A 15,011-nucleotide genomic window follows, 5' to 3' on the forward strand; every position below is an offset into this window, starting at 1 on the left:
AGCACTTTAACATGTTAGCAGGCTAGTACGTTACCATCTTAGCACGTTAACATGTTAGCAGGCTAGTACGTTACCATCTTGGCACGTTAACAGGTTAGCAGGCTAGTACGTTACCATCTTAGCACGTTAACAGGTTAGCAGGCTAGTACGTTACCATCTTAGCACGTTAACAGGTTAGCAGGCTAGTACGTTACCATCTTAGCACGTTAACATGTTAGCAGGCTAGTACGTTACCATCTTAGCACGTTAACATGTTAGCAGGCTAGTACGTTACCATCTTAGCACGTTAACATGTTAGCAGGCTAGTACGTTACCATCTTAGCACGTTAACATGTTAGCAGGCTAGTACGTTAACATGTTAGCAGGCTAGTACGTTACCATCTTAGCACGTTAACATGTTAGCAGGCTAGTACGTTACCATCTTAGCACTTTAACATGTTAGTAGGCTATTCCGTTACCATCTTAGCACGTTAACATGTTAGCAGGCTAGTACGTTACCATCTTAGCACGTTAACATGTTAGCAGGCTAGTACGTTACCATCTTAGCACTTTAACATGTTAGCAGGCTAGTACATTACCATCTTAGCACTTTAACATGTTAGCAGGCTAGTACGTTACCATCTTAGCACGTTAACAGGCTAGTAGCAGTAGCAGTTACTTGCTGTTGAGATTCAGCTGTTCTCCCCTGTTGTTAACCATTTTTCCAGCTACCGCCCTTACATCTACCGCCACTTTGCCCCCCCGACCACCCCCTGCAGCACCGACGTGTGCGACAGTGACTACACGCCGGGCCGCCGGGTTCCGCTCAAGTCCAGCGCCGCCGCCGCAAAGGGCTACACCAGTGACCTCAACTATGACTCGGAGCCTTTCCCACCGCCGCCGACACCCCGCAGCCAGTACCTGTCAGCGGAGGAGAACTGCGAGAGCTGCCCGCCATCGCCTTACACCGAGCGCAGCTACTCCCACCACCTCTACCCACCGCCGCCGTCGCCCTGCACGGACTCCTCGTGAGCCCTCAGTCCCGAAGCTCCGCCCCCTCACTGTAAATAGCATCAAATTGTGCATAAATGAGGTAAAAATGGGAAGAGAGACTAAGGCAACGGGAGGAGCGAGACGCTGGAGGAAAAAAGGGAAAGCGGAGAGAACATTTGTACATTGCAAAGAGAAAAATCATATTTATATATTTTCTATACAGTGTTTACTGACGATGACATAGAGGTTTGTATAAGAAATTTGTACATTTTTTTAAGAAAAGGTTTTATTAAAATCCTCACGAATATGTTGCCTTAAACCAGGAGAAAAAGAGTCTGAAGGAAGCAGCATGGCATTCAACCTACCAATGCCAAATATCAATCAGCCACAAGAAGAGGCCCCGCCCACTGCCACACTGTTCCACGGTTACCACGGCAGCTGGAGGAAGCACGAGCGGACGTCGTCTTTGAGTAGAATTTACCTCCTCGTTTTTAGACGGTTTGTAGAACGGCGCCTGCAGAGGATGCAGCTGATCAATCACACACCGGACATATCGACCAATCAGAGCGCCGCGTGTCCCTCTGAGGCTTCTGTCCGACGCGCCGTGATCTGGCAGCATCACGACGAAAGTTTTATTTTCAGGTTCTAAACCAAAACGTTCTTTGTGTTTGTCCGTCGTCGCGTTCGATGGCGGCAGCACAACGCAGCATTGCGTGACATCATCACGCTAAACGTTGCAACAGGCAGCGTTCCTGCAGCGTCCCCCGGGTCACCACAGCTGGTGGCGTCCCCCGGATCACTTCGGCATGTGGCGTCCCCCGGGTCGCCGCGTCCCACTTTGTGGCACCGTGTGACCCGTTAGCGTGCCATGTGACCCGTTAGCGTGCCGTGCGAGCCCACCGCTGCTCATCATGGCGTTGGCGTGGCAGGTGTGGAGTCCGACAGCAAAAGGAATCCAGTGCCACTAAATGATTTCTAGTATTTTTGTACGACATGTCGTGTAGACACGTATTTATAAGCTACATAGATCTGTCATCACCTTCCTACAGTTTCATTCCGTCTTTTTTATTCATTCTATTTTTCTACGGAATCAGACAATCTCGCCGCGTGTTCTCATGTCTCCCTGTAAAGTCGCTCTGAAGGACAGCTGAGCGTGGAGGCCGACGTTAGAAACGCTTCGCTCGTTCTGAAATCCTGTTAAAGGAGAAAAAACACCAGCATGACTACAAGACAATCGCAGTTTTAGAGCTAAGCTTCATGTTTGGATTTTCTCATGAAATGTGTAAAAATCTGGGCGTTTCCGGCCTGACAGGGATTGGATCGGGTGGATCTGGTTCACGGCAGGTTCTGCTTTGTTTCACCAGAAACCAAAACAAGATCAAATCCATTTTATTCCCTTTGAACAAACAAAAGCTGAAAAGCGGAGCTTCTGAAGTCTGGAAAACCGGATCCTGGTCGGGAAGTTTTGTCATTAAGACTGCGATATTTCTGATATCTTTCCTACATGTTTATCTGCTTTAACCAAGAAAAAAGGTTTGTTTTTAAAACGTGAAAACTCATCGCAATTAAATCTGGCAGCAAAACAGATCTTCCTGAACCAGAATTCTGGCTCTGGACTTCAGAACCTCTTGGTGGTTTTGGTTGTAAGTAAACAAGGTTTTTTATGCTAAATGTGTCACCGCTGCTCCTGTACACCCTCAACCTATCGCCCATCCGGTTGGCACGACTAGTGGTGCACTACCAGCGGTACGCTACCTGAGGTACGCTACTTGCGGTGCTACCTGCAGTGCGCTACCTGAGGTACACTACTTGTGGTGCGCTACCTGAGGTACACTACTTGTGGTGCGCTACCTGAGGTACACTACTTGTGGTGCGCTACCTGAGGTACACTACTTGCGGTGCGCTACCTGAGGTAACGCTACCTGAGATAAACTACATGCAGTGAGCTACCTGAGGTACACTACTTGTGGTGCGCTACCTGAGCTAACACTACCTGAGGTACGCTACTTGCGGTGCTACCTGCAGTACGCTACCTGAGGTACACTACTTGCAGTGCGCTACCTGAGGTACACTACTTGTGGTGCGCTACCTGAGGTACACTACTTGTGGTGCGCTACCTGAGGTACACTACTTGTGGTGCGCTACCTGAGGTACACTACTTGCGGTGCGCTACCTGAGGTAACGCTACCTGAGATAAACTACATGCAGTGAGCTACCTGAGGTACACTACTTGCGGTGCGCTACCTGAGCTAACACTACCTGAGGTACACTACTTGCGGTAGGTTACCTGAGCTAACACTATCTGAGGTACACTACTTGCGGTAGGTTACCTGAGCTAACACTATCTGAGGTACACTACTTGCGGTAGGTTACCTGACGTAACACTATCTGAGGTACACTACTTGCGGTGCGCTACCTGAGGTAACACTATCTGAGGTACACTACTTGCGGTAGGTTACCTGACGTAACACTATCTGAGGTACACTACTTGCGGTGCGCTACCTGAGCTAACACTATCTGAGGTACACTACTTGCGGTAGGTTACCTGAGGTAACACTATCTGAGGTACACTACTTGCGGTAGGTTACCTGACGTAACACTATCTGAGGTACACTACTTGCGGTAGGTTACCTGAGGTAACACTATCTGAGGTACACTACTTGCGGTAGGTTACCTGAGGTAACACTATCTGAGGTACACTACTTGCGGTGCGCTACCTGAGCTAACACTATCTGAGGTACACTACTTGCGGTAGGTTACCTGAGGTAACACTATCTGAGGTACACTACTTGCGGTAGGTTACCTGAGGTAACACTATCTGAGGTACACTACTTGCGGTGCGCTACCTGAGGTACGCAACTTGGGGTGCGCTACCTTAGGTGCGCTAGCAGCGGTACACTAGGTCGGACTCTTCTGTGGAAAAAGTTCTCGTTTCTGCACTTTACTGTAAGTTTCCTGTCTGAGCTGATTGGGTACAAAGCGTGGATCGTCTCATATGTCCTTCATGAAGACGTGTTGCTTTGTTGTGGAACCATCTTGCACCTGATTGACTTTTATGTGTGAGCATGAAGATGTTTATTTGTAACTGATGTTGGAATATTTGACCAGGGATGGAACCTGCGGCTGCCCTCCAGGCCTGCAGGGGGCGCTGCTGGATACGACAGACAGATGTATAAATGTGGACAAAAAGGCTCACAGGAAGTAGAAATGTTTTTTAACAGGCTGTATTTTTTTTATTTGAAGAAAAGCACTTTTGTCTCCATGTTGGTGGGAAACCTCGTTTCGGATTTCGCGGTGCTTCATTTTCAATTTGCTGACGTATTTTTGTACTGAAACCGAGCATCAGATGGACTGTACAGCCATCCAGCTGCCTCCACAAGCTGTTGTAACTCATCGAAAGCGGATTTTCTTTTCTTTTTGTTAAATATAAAGTGAGTGAACTTTTCCTTCGTGTCCGTGTTTTGATTCCAGCTTCACCACGATTAAATATGTAAAGACATTTAAAATATTTTCTCATAAAAGCTGAAAATAAAACTCTAAATCTTGGCTGGTTCCCGTATGTTTAGCACCTTTAGATGAAATCTGGTCGTTTGACCGCCGTTAAAAAATGAAATTCATCATTTAAAAGAAGCGTTTTTGCAGGTTTGTTTCCACTTTGGTTGCTCCAGATCAGGGCTGTCCAGCTCCAGTGCTGCAGGGTTTCCATGTATCCCTGCTCCAACACACCTGACACAAATTAATGAGTCATTGTGCAGAGGTTCTGCTCTAGATGAATATTCATTATTAGACTGAAAGATGACCAACATCGATCCCCACAGCATGATGCAGCCGCCACCTTGCTTAACTGGTCCTGTGGTTCAATCTCTGTTTACTCATTTCATTACTTATTTGCTGATTTAAATTGTTTACTTAATAACTGGTGGTTTACTTTTTTTTAACATGTTTACTTTTCTACTAACTTGTTTATTTTTCTTATCGGATCCAAAGATTCCTTCTGGATCCTTCTAGGTCTCAGAAAAACTTTCTCAATGACTCAATCAGGAGTTTTTCTGATAAAATGAACAGAATGGAGTAAATCCTCCTCCCGTGGTGCGGAGCTGTGGCTGTAAGGTCGTTGGTGCCTGTCGTGGCGGTAATCCCAGAACTCGTTGGTGGACACCAGCAGGGAGGGATCCCATCAAGTTTAAGGAGTCCTATTGGACCTTCCTGGCCTGTGGGACTCTGGAGGCAGCTGATGGGTACCGACAGGCTTAGCGGCATGCGGCTTTGGCTGTTGCCAAGGCAAAAACTCAGGCATGGGAGGAGTTTGGCGAGGCCATGGAGAAAGACTTCCGGACGGCTTTGAGGCGAGACTGGTCCACCATCCGGCGGCTCGGGAGGGGGAAGCAGTGCTCCGTCAACACTGTGCACAGTGGAGATGGGGATCTGGTTTGGTTCGAGCCGCTGCTCCTCCGCATCGAGAGGAACCAGTTGAGGTGGCTCAGGCATCTGGTCAGGATGCCTCCTGGACCTCCCTGGTGAGGTGTTTCTGGCACGTCCCTCTGGCAGGAGACCCCGGGGAAGACCCAGGACACGCTGGAGGGATTATATCTCTCGGCTGGCCTGGGAACGCCTCGGGATCCCCCCCGCAGAGCTGGCAAATGTGGCTGGGGAGAGGGAAGTCTGGGCTTCCCTGCTTAGGCTGCTGCCCCCGCGACCCGACCCCGGATAAGATAGGAGTTAAACTGGAGATTACAACCATCTGTGTTGTTTTTACATGTCTGTCAATAAAAACCACATCAGCAGATCTGTGTAAAATATTCTGTCATATTTTGCTCCTAGTAGAAGACAAACTACTTATCAGATGTTAAAAATGGGAAATTTTATCATTTCATGGAAAATCTGAGCTGAAATTTTATAAGAATCAGAGAACTGCCAGGAAACCGGACTGCAGGATTCTAGCTGCTCTACGGCTGGATTCCTGCTTTTTTTTTTGGTCCAGAGAAGATGGATCTGAATCCTCTTCACATATGATGGGGCTTTAACCTGCATGTGTGGATTTCAGGCTGAAGTGGGTTCACACTGGTTTCTGGACCTTTTCCTGCAGGTATTTCCAGTAGATCACCAGCATCCTGCCGCATTCTGCGCGTACAGTGATTCCTTTTAAATCTTCTCATTTAAGAGACTTTCTCTGAAATGCTGCTTTTATACCCAGTCATGTTACCGACCAGTCGCTAATTAACCTGGTTTGTTGTCAGATTCTCCTCCAGATGTTTTCCAGCCTTTCTAGCGTTTCACAGAGGTGTTGCAGCCACAGTCAGCTCATATGATCGTAACTTATCCATCAAATGATAAAATATCTTAGTTCCATCATTTTATGTTTTTCTTCTTTTGGGAATATAATTTATGGATGAATGAGATTTTTTTTAAAAAATTTATTCTGCTTTTACTTCGATTTTACACACATACCTATTTGTCATGGGATCAAGGCTGTAAAATTAGTTTTTGGTGTGCAGCTTTTAAAAATCTAAAAGATTGGTAAATTCACAGATAAACCCAACGTAGCCTTGAATTAGTTTCACTTTTGATTTAACAATAAATTATTTTTAACCGTAATAAGGGAGTTTACCTTTCAGCCCCTCCTACTGTCGCATTTCTCATCTGCGCATGTTTGCTTTGTCCTTTAGTCACGCGATGGTCAAAAGCAGAGAAACTTTGCAGAATACAGCAACTGAAAACAACAAATTGATCCGTTTTACAGAACAGAACAAGTAAAAACAAATTTATCCGTTTTCACGTTGTTTGTTTTAGATGCTCCTGCTTCTCCACATGTTACGGTAACAGCCTGACCCCGCCCACCCAGCGTCCGGCGCCCTGATTAGACCTCCGCTGTCACGTGAGCAGGAAACTGCGGAAGGAGAGGAGTCGGTCGCAGAGAGAAGGTTGGGAAATAAACAAAATAATAAAAATGTTTTTAATTTGATAAGCTTTGATGTAGAAACAAAGTTTCCTCTCAGGATGTTTGTTAGGTTCACCTGGTCATGTTGGACCGGAACGAAGGTCCAACATGACCAGGTTCTGGTTCGGTTCATTAACGGGAGCTACATGCGGGTTTGGACCCGGTCCGGACCGGGTCCGGTCCGGGTTCAGTGCCGGTCCGGTCCATGGCGGCGTCAGAAGGCTGAAACTGGACGGAACCGAGACGTTCCGAGCTGCGCAGGTGGAGGTGCTGCGTTTCCGCGTGCAGTCCTCAGCGACCAATCAGGAGAAGAAAACAAAAATCACCAGGAATCAATACCATCATCGATCATTTTTATTCGCAGTAATTAGCTGTTTCATCGTCACGTCGCGCGTACTTCACGGTTTTTGTTGTTTTAGGCCGCGAGCGGGGATTTCCCACCCACCGCGGTGACGTCATGACGCAGGGACGTCCTGCGGTCGGCCTTTCAATCACTTTGTTTTTATTTACCGGGGAAGTGGGCGTGGCTTCCGCTGCGCGACGTCTCCACCCGTTTATTGATCCATTTGGTAGCTTATCAAGCAGTTATTGATCCTCTGTACCAGGTTTATTAATCACTTTATGTTCCTGCATTAATTATGTTTTTTTTTTATTCATGTTAATCAGTCAATCAGATGTTAAAAGTGTGAAATATCAGCTATTAGTGTTGCATAGATTGGTTGCAGATCAGTGAAGTAAAGGGTCATGCTTCAGTATTGATCAGCTGCTTGATGTGTGATTGGTGCTGAGCTGTATTGATCGGCCATCCTCGTGTTTCCAGGATCAGTTGCAGCTGTCAGCATGCAGAGCACCACCAACTACCTGTGGCTGATCTCAGACCTGCTGGGGCAGGGCGCCACGGCCAACGTGTACCGCGGCCGCCACAAGGTACGCCATGACATGTCTCGACACGCCTCGACACGCCATGACACGCCATGACACGCCTCGACACGCCATGACACGCCTCGACACGCCATGACACGTCTCGACACGCCTCGACACGCCATGACGCGCCTCGACACGCCATGACATGCCTCGACACGCCATGACATGCCTCGACACGCCATGCCGCACCTCGACACGCCATGACGTGCCTTGACACGGCATGACACGCCTCGACACGCCATGACACGTCTCGACACGCCTCAACACGCCTCAACACGCCATGACACGTCTCGACACGCCTCGACACGCCATGACACGCCATGACACGCCATGACACGCCTCGACACGCCATGACACGCCTCGACACGCCTCGACACGCCATGACACGCCTCGACACGCCATGACACGTCTCGACACGCCTCGACACGCCATGACACGCCTCGACACGCCATGACATGCCTCGACACGCCATGCCGCGCCTCGACACGCCTCGACACGCCATGACACGTCTCAACACGCCTCGACACGCCATGACACGCCATGACACGCCTCGACACGCCATGACACGCCTCGACACGCCTCGACACGCCATGACACGCCTCGACACGCCATGACACGTCTCGACACGCCTCGACACGCCATGACACGCCTCGACACGCCATGACATGCCTCGACACGCCATGCCGCGCCTCGACACGCCATGCCGCGCCTCGACACGCCATGCCGCGCCTCGACACGCCATGCCGCGCCTCGACACGCCATGCCGCGCCTCGACACGCCATGACAGGTCTCGACACTCCATGACACGCCTCAACACGCCATGACATGCCTCAACACGTCTCGACACTCCATGACACGTCTCGACACATCTCGACACTACATGACACGCCTCTACACTCCATGACACGCCTCGACACTCCATGACACGCCTCGACACGCCATGACACTTCTCGACACGCCATGACACGTCTCGACACTCCATGACACGTCTCGACACTCCATGACACGTCTCGACACGCCATGACACGCCTCGACACGCCATGACACGCCTCGACACGCCTTGACACGCCTTGACGTCCCTCGACACGCCATGCCGCGCCTCGACACGCCTTGACGTCCCTCGACACGCCATGACGTCCCTCGACACGCCTTGACGTCCCTCGACACGCCATGCCGCGACTAAAACACGCCTTGACATCCCTCGACACGCCATGACGTCCCTCGACACGCCATGCCGCGCCTCGACACGCCTTGACGTCCCTCGACACGCCATGACGTCCCTCGACACGCCTTGACGTCCCTCGACACGCCATGCCGCGCCTAAAACACGCCATGCCGTCCCTCGACACGCCATGCCGTCCCTCGACACGGCACGACGTCCCTCGACACGCCACGACGTCCCTCGACACGCCACGACGTCCCTCGACACGCCTTGACGTCCCTCGACACGCCATGCCGCGCCTAAAACACGCCATGCCGTCCCTCGACACGCCATGATGTCCCTCGACACGCCATGACGTCCCTCGACACGCCTTGACGTCCCTCGACACGCCTTGACGTCCCTCGACACGCCTCGACACGCCATGACACGCCTCGACACGCCATGACATGCCTCGACACGCCATGCCGTCCCTCGACACGCCATGACGTCCCCCGACACGCCTTGACGTCCCCCGACACGCCTTGACGTCCCCCGACACGCCATGCCGTGCCTAAAACACGCCATGCCGTCCCTCGACACGCCATGACGTCCCTCGACACGCCTTGACGTCCCTCGACACGCCATGACGTCCCTCGACACGCCATGACGTCCCTCGACACGCCTTGACGTCCCTCGACACGCCTTGACGTCCCCCGACACGCCTTGACGTCCCCCGACACGCCATGCCGCGCCTAAAACACGCCATGCCGTCCCTCGACACGCCATGACGTCCCTCGACACGCCTTGACGTCCCTCGACACGCCATGCCGCGCCTCGACACGCCTTGACGTCCCTCGACACGCCATGACGTCCCTCGACACGCCTTGACGTCCCTTGACACACCATGCCGCGACTAAAACACGCCTTGACATCCCTCGACACGCCATGCCGTGCCTCAACACGTCTCGACACTCCATGACACGTCTCGACACATCTCGACACTACATGACACGCCATGACGTCCCCCGACACGCCATGACGTCCCTCGACACGCCTTGACGTCCCCCGACACGCCATGACGTCCCTCGACACGCCTTGACGTCCCTCAACACGCCATGACGTCCCTCGACACGCCATGACGTCCCCCGACACGCCATGACGTCCCTCGACACGCCTTGACGTCCCCCGACACGCCATGACGTCCCTCGACACGCCTTGACGTCCCTCGACACGCCTTGACGTCCCTCGACACGCCATGACGTCCCTCGACACGCCATGACGTCCCTCGACACGCCTTGACGTCCCTCGACACGCCTTGACGTCCCTCGACACGCCTTGACGTCCCTCGACACGCCATGCCGCGCCTAAAACACGCCATGACGTCCCTCGACACGCCTTGACGTCCCTCGACACGCCTTGACGTCCCTCGACACGCCATGACGTCCCTCGACACGCCTTGACGTCCCTCGACACGCCATGACGTCCCTCGACACGCCATGCCGCGCCTAAAACACGCCATGCCGTCCCTCGACACGCCTTGAGGTCCCTCGACACGGCACGACGTCCCTCGACACGCCATGACGTCCCCCGACACGCCTTGACGTCCCCCGACACGCCTTGACGTCCCCCGACACGCCTTGACGTCCCTCGACACGCCGTGCCGTGCCTAAAACACGCCATGACGTCCCTCGACAGGCCTTGACGTCCCTCGACACGCCTTGACGTCCCTCGACACGCCATGCCGCGCCTCAACACGCCGTAACCCGGCAGCAACCCGGACCCGGTCTGTCCAGTCTCACTGCAAAGCAGCTTTTTACCAATAAAATGTTCAGATGCAGTGAAACGTCCAGATGTTTGTGTGTTGTGGGTTATTGATCAGTGGTGTGGGTTATTGATCAGTGGTGTGGGTTATTGATCAGTGGTGTGGGTTATTGATCAGTGGTGTGGGTTATTGATCAGTGTTGTGGATTATTGATCAGTGGTGTGGGTTATTGATCAGTGGTGTGGGTTATTGATCAGTGGTGTGGATTATTGATCAGTGGTGTGGATTATTGATCAGTGTGTGGGTTATTGATCAGTGGTGTGGGTTATTGATCAGTGTGTGGATTATTGATCAGTGGTGTGGGTTATTGATCAGTGGTGTGGGTTATTGATCAGTGGTGTGGATTATTGATCAGTGTGTGGGTTATTGATCAGTGGTGTGGATTATTGATCAGTGTGTGGGTTATTGATCAGTGGTGTGGGTTATTGATCAGTGTGTGGATTATTGATCAGTGGTGTGGGTTATTGATCAGTGTGTGGGTTATTGATCAGTGGTGTGGGTTATTGATCAGTGGTGTGGGTTATTGATCAGTGGTGTGGATTATTGATCAGTGGTGTGGATTATTGATCAGTGTGTGGGTTATTGATCAGTGGTGTGGATTATTGATCAGTGGTGTGGGTTATTGATCAGTGGTGTGGGTTATTGATCAGTGTGTGGGTTATTGATCAGTGGTGTGGATTATTGATCAGTGGTGTGGATTATTGATAAGTGTGCGTTTGCAGAAAACCGGCGACCTCTATGCCGTGAAGGTGTTCAACAACCTGAGCTTTCTGCGGCCGCTGGACGTCCAGATGAGAGAGTTCGAGGTTCTGAAGAAACTCAACCACAAGAACATTGTGAAACTGTTTGCGGTGGAGGAAGAGGTCAGTATTGATCAGACGAAGGCTCCCTTCCCTTGGTTTCTTTTGCCCTGAGTCTGGTCTGACAAGTGCTTCAACCTGAACTTTTCAAAGAAGACATGTCTGACTCCTTCATCCTTCCTGCTGTCTCTCAGTCCAACACCCGTCACAAGGTTCTGGTGATGGAGTACTGTCCCTGCGGGAGTCTCTACACCGTCCTGGAGGAGCCCTCCAACGCCTACGGCCTCCCAGAGGACGAGTTCCTCATCGTCCTTCATGATGTTGGTGAGAAAACTGACGGTTTCCATCCAAATGTTTCAGTCTGAACTCTGAACTACATCTGGTCGGTGAGGTGCATCTCTCTCATCAGGAGGCAGGCTGTCCCTCTCTGCAGATGTTTATGTCTCGAGGCGTCCAGAAGTAACTCGCTGGCTGCCAAAGCCGTCTTTTTTCATTCAGAGACGGTTCTGCAGGTTCTGTGTGTGGAAAGTGGGTTTGGCGAGGTGCGTGCATCAAAGCTTCCTCATATCTGCGCGACCCGAAGACGCCCAAACGCACGCACCCGGCCAAATCCGTGGGTCCGGCCAGACGCAGGCGGTGGCGCCCTCAGTCGTCGCCATGCTGGCAGCCAACGAGTTACCTGGAAATGAGGAAGCAAGGTTCCTGTTGGTGTTATGAAACGTTGTCCTGCAGTGGCCGGCATGAACCACCTGAGGGAGTACGGCATCGTTCACCGCGACATCAAACCTGGAAACATCATGCGTGTGATCGGCGAGGAAGGTCGCTCCGTCTACAAGCTGACGGACTTCGGCGCCGCCCGAGAGCTGGAGGATGACGAGCAGTTCGTGTCCCTGTACGGGACCGAGGAGTACCTGGTGAGGAAACTGTGCATGCACCTGATCAGTCACCATGGCAACGCCTCCAACGGCTCTTGTCGCGCAGCACCCGGACATGTACGAGCGGGCGGTGCTGAGGAAGGACCACCAGAAGAAGTACGGCGCCACGGTGGACCTGTGGAGCATCGGCGTGACGTTCTACCACGCCGCCACCGGCAGCCTCCCGTTCCGGCCGTTCGAGGGTCCGCGCAGGAACAAGGAAGTGATGTAAGAGCCAGAGGCGGCATCGGAGTTCAGGGCTGCGCCGGAGAACAGGTCCGCTGACATCAGGCGTGTCGTTTTGTTCCTCAGGTATAAAATCATCACGGAGAAGCCGTCGGGAACGATCTCCGGACATCAGAAGAGTGAGAACGGGAAGATCGAGTGGAGCACAGAGATGCCTGTTTCCTGCAGTCTTTCCAAGTAAGCAGGATGGGACAGGGCTGTCCTCCGCCGGCGCCCCTCGCCAACGCCATCTCCTCCTCTCTTTCAGGGGCCTCCAGAGCCTCCTGACTCCGGTTCTCGCCAACATCCTGGAGGCGGACCAGGAGAAATGTTGGGGCTTCGATCAGTTCTTCGCCGAGACAAACGACATCCTCCACCGGACCGTGGTTTATGTCTTCAGCCTACAGCAGGCCACGCTGCACCACGTCTACATCCACGAGTACAACACGTGAGCACCGCCGCCGCTTCCGTCCGGACCCGCCCCCTCGTCTACGTCTGACCGCCGCTGTTCTGCCTGCACCCACAGGGCGGCGCTGTTCCAGGAGCTGCTCTGTCGCCGGACCAGCATCCCGCTGCACAACCAGGAGCTGCTGTATGAGGGCCGCCGCCTCCTTCTGGACGCCAACCGCCAGGCCAAAACCTTCCCCAAAACCTCCCGGGACAATCCCATCATGCTTGTCAGCCGCGAGTCCGTCGCCACCGTGGGACTGATCTTCGAAGACCGTACGAGACGCGCTTCTGGTCCCCCCCCAGCTGATTCAGGTGGTGCAAACAGTGTCTCTGTTTCTATCTTCACAGCGAGTCCTCCCAAAGTTCAGCCTCGTTACGACCTCGACCTGGACGCCAGCTACGCCAAGGTAGACAAGCCCCGCCCACTTCTTCTCACCTGCCTGCTCCCACATGTGTGTGGGTCGTGTTCCTGTTGCCGGCGGTCTGATGACCACTGACATCAGGGACCGCCCGTTGATCATGTAGGGCCGGTCTCGGCCCGGATTCGGACCTGATTCGGACCGGTCTCGGCCCAGATTCGGACCTGATTCGGACCGTGGGCCGCTGTTCGCTCATATCTGACAGTTTAACAGGAAATTCTTTTTTTTTTTCCTTCAAACTTTAACTGTGGTTAGAAAATCCTGATGTACCTGAACGCACCCTCATATGTTTGGTCATGTGACCTGTCTGACCCGTGTGATGTCTTCAGACTTTTGCAGGAGACGTCGGACATTTATGGAAAACCTCGGAATCTCTGCTGATCTACCAGGAGCTGGTTCGGAAAGGAGTTCGCGGTTTGATGTAAGTTCAGACCGTTGGCGTGGACGAAACCCAGAAACACGCAAAAAAGAACATCTTGTCACAAGAAATACATTTATTACGTAAAAGAAATTCAAGAATAAGTTTTTTAAATATATATTTTAATGGTAAGGAAAATAATATCAGTAGAAAAAGATTCAATCAAAACAAATTATTTCAAGAAAATTTATTAAAAGTGAAATGAAAACCTTAGGCTGAAAAAATTGTATATTTTATAAAAAAAAAAGTAAGGAAATTCAAAGAAAAAATTAAATTCTTTAATCAAAAACACTGAAAACAAAAAAAAACAATTAAATTAATTATCACAACCATGTGCTTTTATATAAAAAAACACATAAAATTCACTTTTTAAGGAACAAAAGTAAACTGAACAGAAAACACAAAGTTAAATACCTCAAAAAGTCTCAGACCACACTGCCGTGATATAACAATTAGGTATTTTGAACTTTCCTCCACAGAAACACCTTTGGTGCTTCAATAAAACATTACTGTTGATTAAGAACCGTCATTCTTACTTTGGGTCTCGACGATTATTTAGTATACTCTATTCCCCCATATCCCCGGTCCCTGAACGCGTCCTTTCCCTCGATGCAGAGAAGCCATTTGATCGGGTGGAGTCGGCTTATCTGTTTGCTGTCTGAAAAAAGTTTAGTTTCATGGTTTTATCTGTTATATTCCTCTCCTTCTGCTTCAGTACTAACCTATTCCCATCTGTCACATCCATCCCATCTCCACAGAGGAACTGGGATGCCCATTACCCTTGTTTTCCAGCTTGCTGTAGAACCGCTCGCGGCTGCCCTTCCCTCTTGTAAAGAGAGCCCAGGAGTATGGAAGGAAGGATCTGAACATAGGGTGGCACGATATGCAGATGACTTTTAACTTTTTCTTTCAAACCACAACACCGCCTGACCCCCTGCTGTCTCAGTTAAATAACTTGGGTCAGTTTTCAGGTGATAAGCTAAATCCT

General features: G+C 51.2%; 2 protein-coding genes across 4 annotated transcripts in view; both read left to right on the forward strand.

Moving 5' to 3' along the window:
• Positions 1–4,418, forward strand: part of lrp6 (low density lipoprotein receptor-related protein 6) — a 30,921-nt gene extending 26,503 nt beyond the window's left edge. For both annotated transcript variants that reach the window (XM_079262975.1, XM_079262976.1), the window contains exon 23: positions 708–4,418. In XM_079262975.1, coding sequence (XP_079119101.1) covers positions 708–1,011 — 304 coding nt within the window. In that variant the 3' untranslated portion in view covers positions 1,012–4,418. The remainder of the gene's footprint in view (positions 1–707) is intronic.
• Positions 4,419–6,852: 2,434 nt separating this feature from the next.
• The window catches only part of tbk1 (TANK-binding kinase 1), a 19,955-nt gene continuing 11,796 nt past the window's right edge, over positions 6,853–15,011 (forward strand). For both annotated transcript variants that reach the window (XM_079263266.1, XM_079263267.1), the window contains exons 1-11: positions 6,853–6,893; positions 7,731–7,837; positions 11,520–11,660; positions 11,792–11,921; positions 12,330–12,511; positions 12,579–12,739; positions 12,824–12,934; positions 13,005–13,184; positions 13,263–13,459; positions 13,535–13,593; positions 13,935–14,026. In XM_079263266.1, coding sequence (XP_079119392.1) covers positions 7,751–7,837; positions 11,520–11,660; positions 11,792–11,921; positions 12,330–12,511; positions 12,579–12,739; positions 12,824–12,934; positions 13,005–13,184; positions 13,263–13,459; positions 13,535–13,593; positions 13,935–14,026 — 1,340 coding nt within the window. In that variant the 5' untranslated portion in view covers positions 6,853–6,893; positions 7,731–7,750. The remainder of the gene's footprint in view (positions 6,894–7,730; positions 7,838–11,519; positions 11,661–11,791; positions 11,922–12,329; positions 12,512–12,578; positions 12,740–12,823; positions 12,935–13,004; positions 13,185–13,262; positions 13,460–13,534; positions 13,594–13,934; positions 14,027–15,011) is intronic.

Source organism: Telmatherina bonti, assembly GCF_933228915.1.
Source record: "Telmatherina bonti genome assembly, chromosome: 23".
Taxonomy (NCBI): Eukaryota; Metazoa; Chordata; class Actinopteri; order Atheriniformes; family Telmatherinidae; genus Telmatherina; species Telmatherina bonti.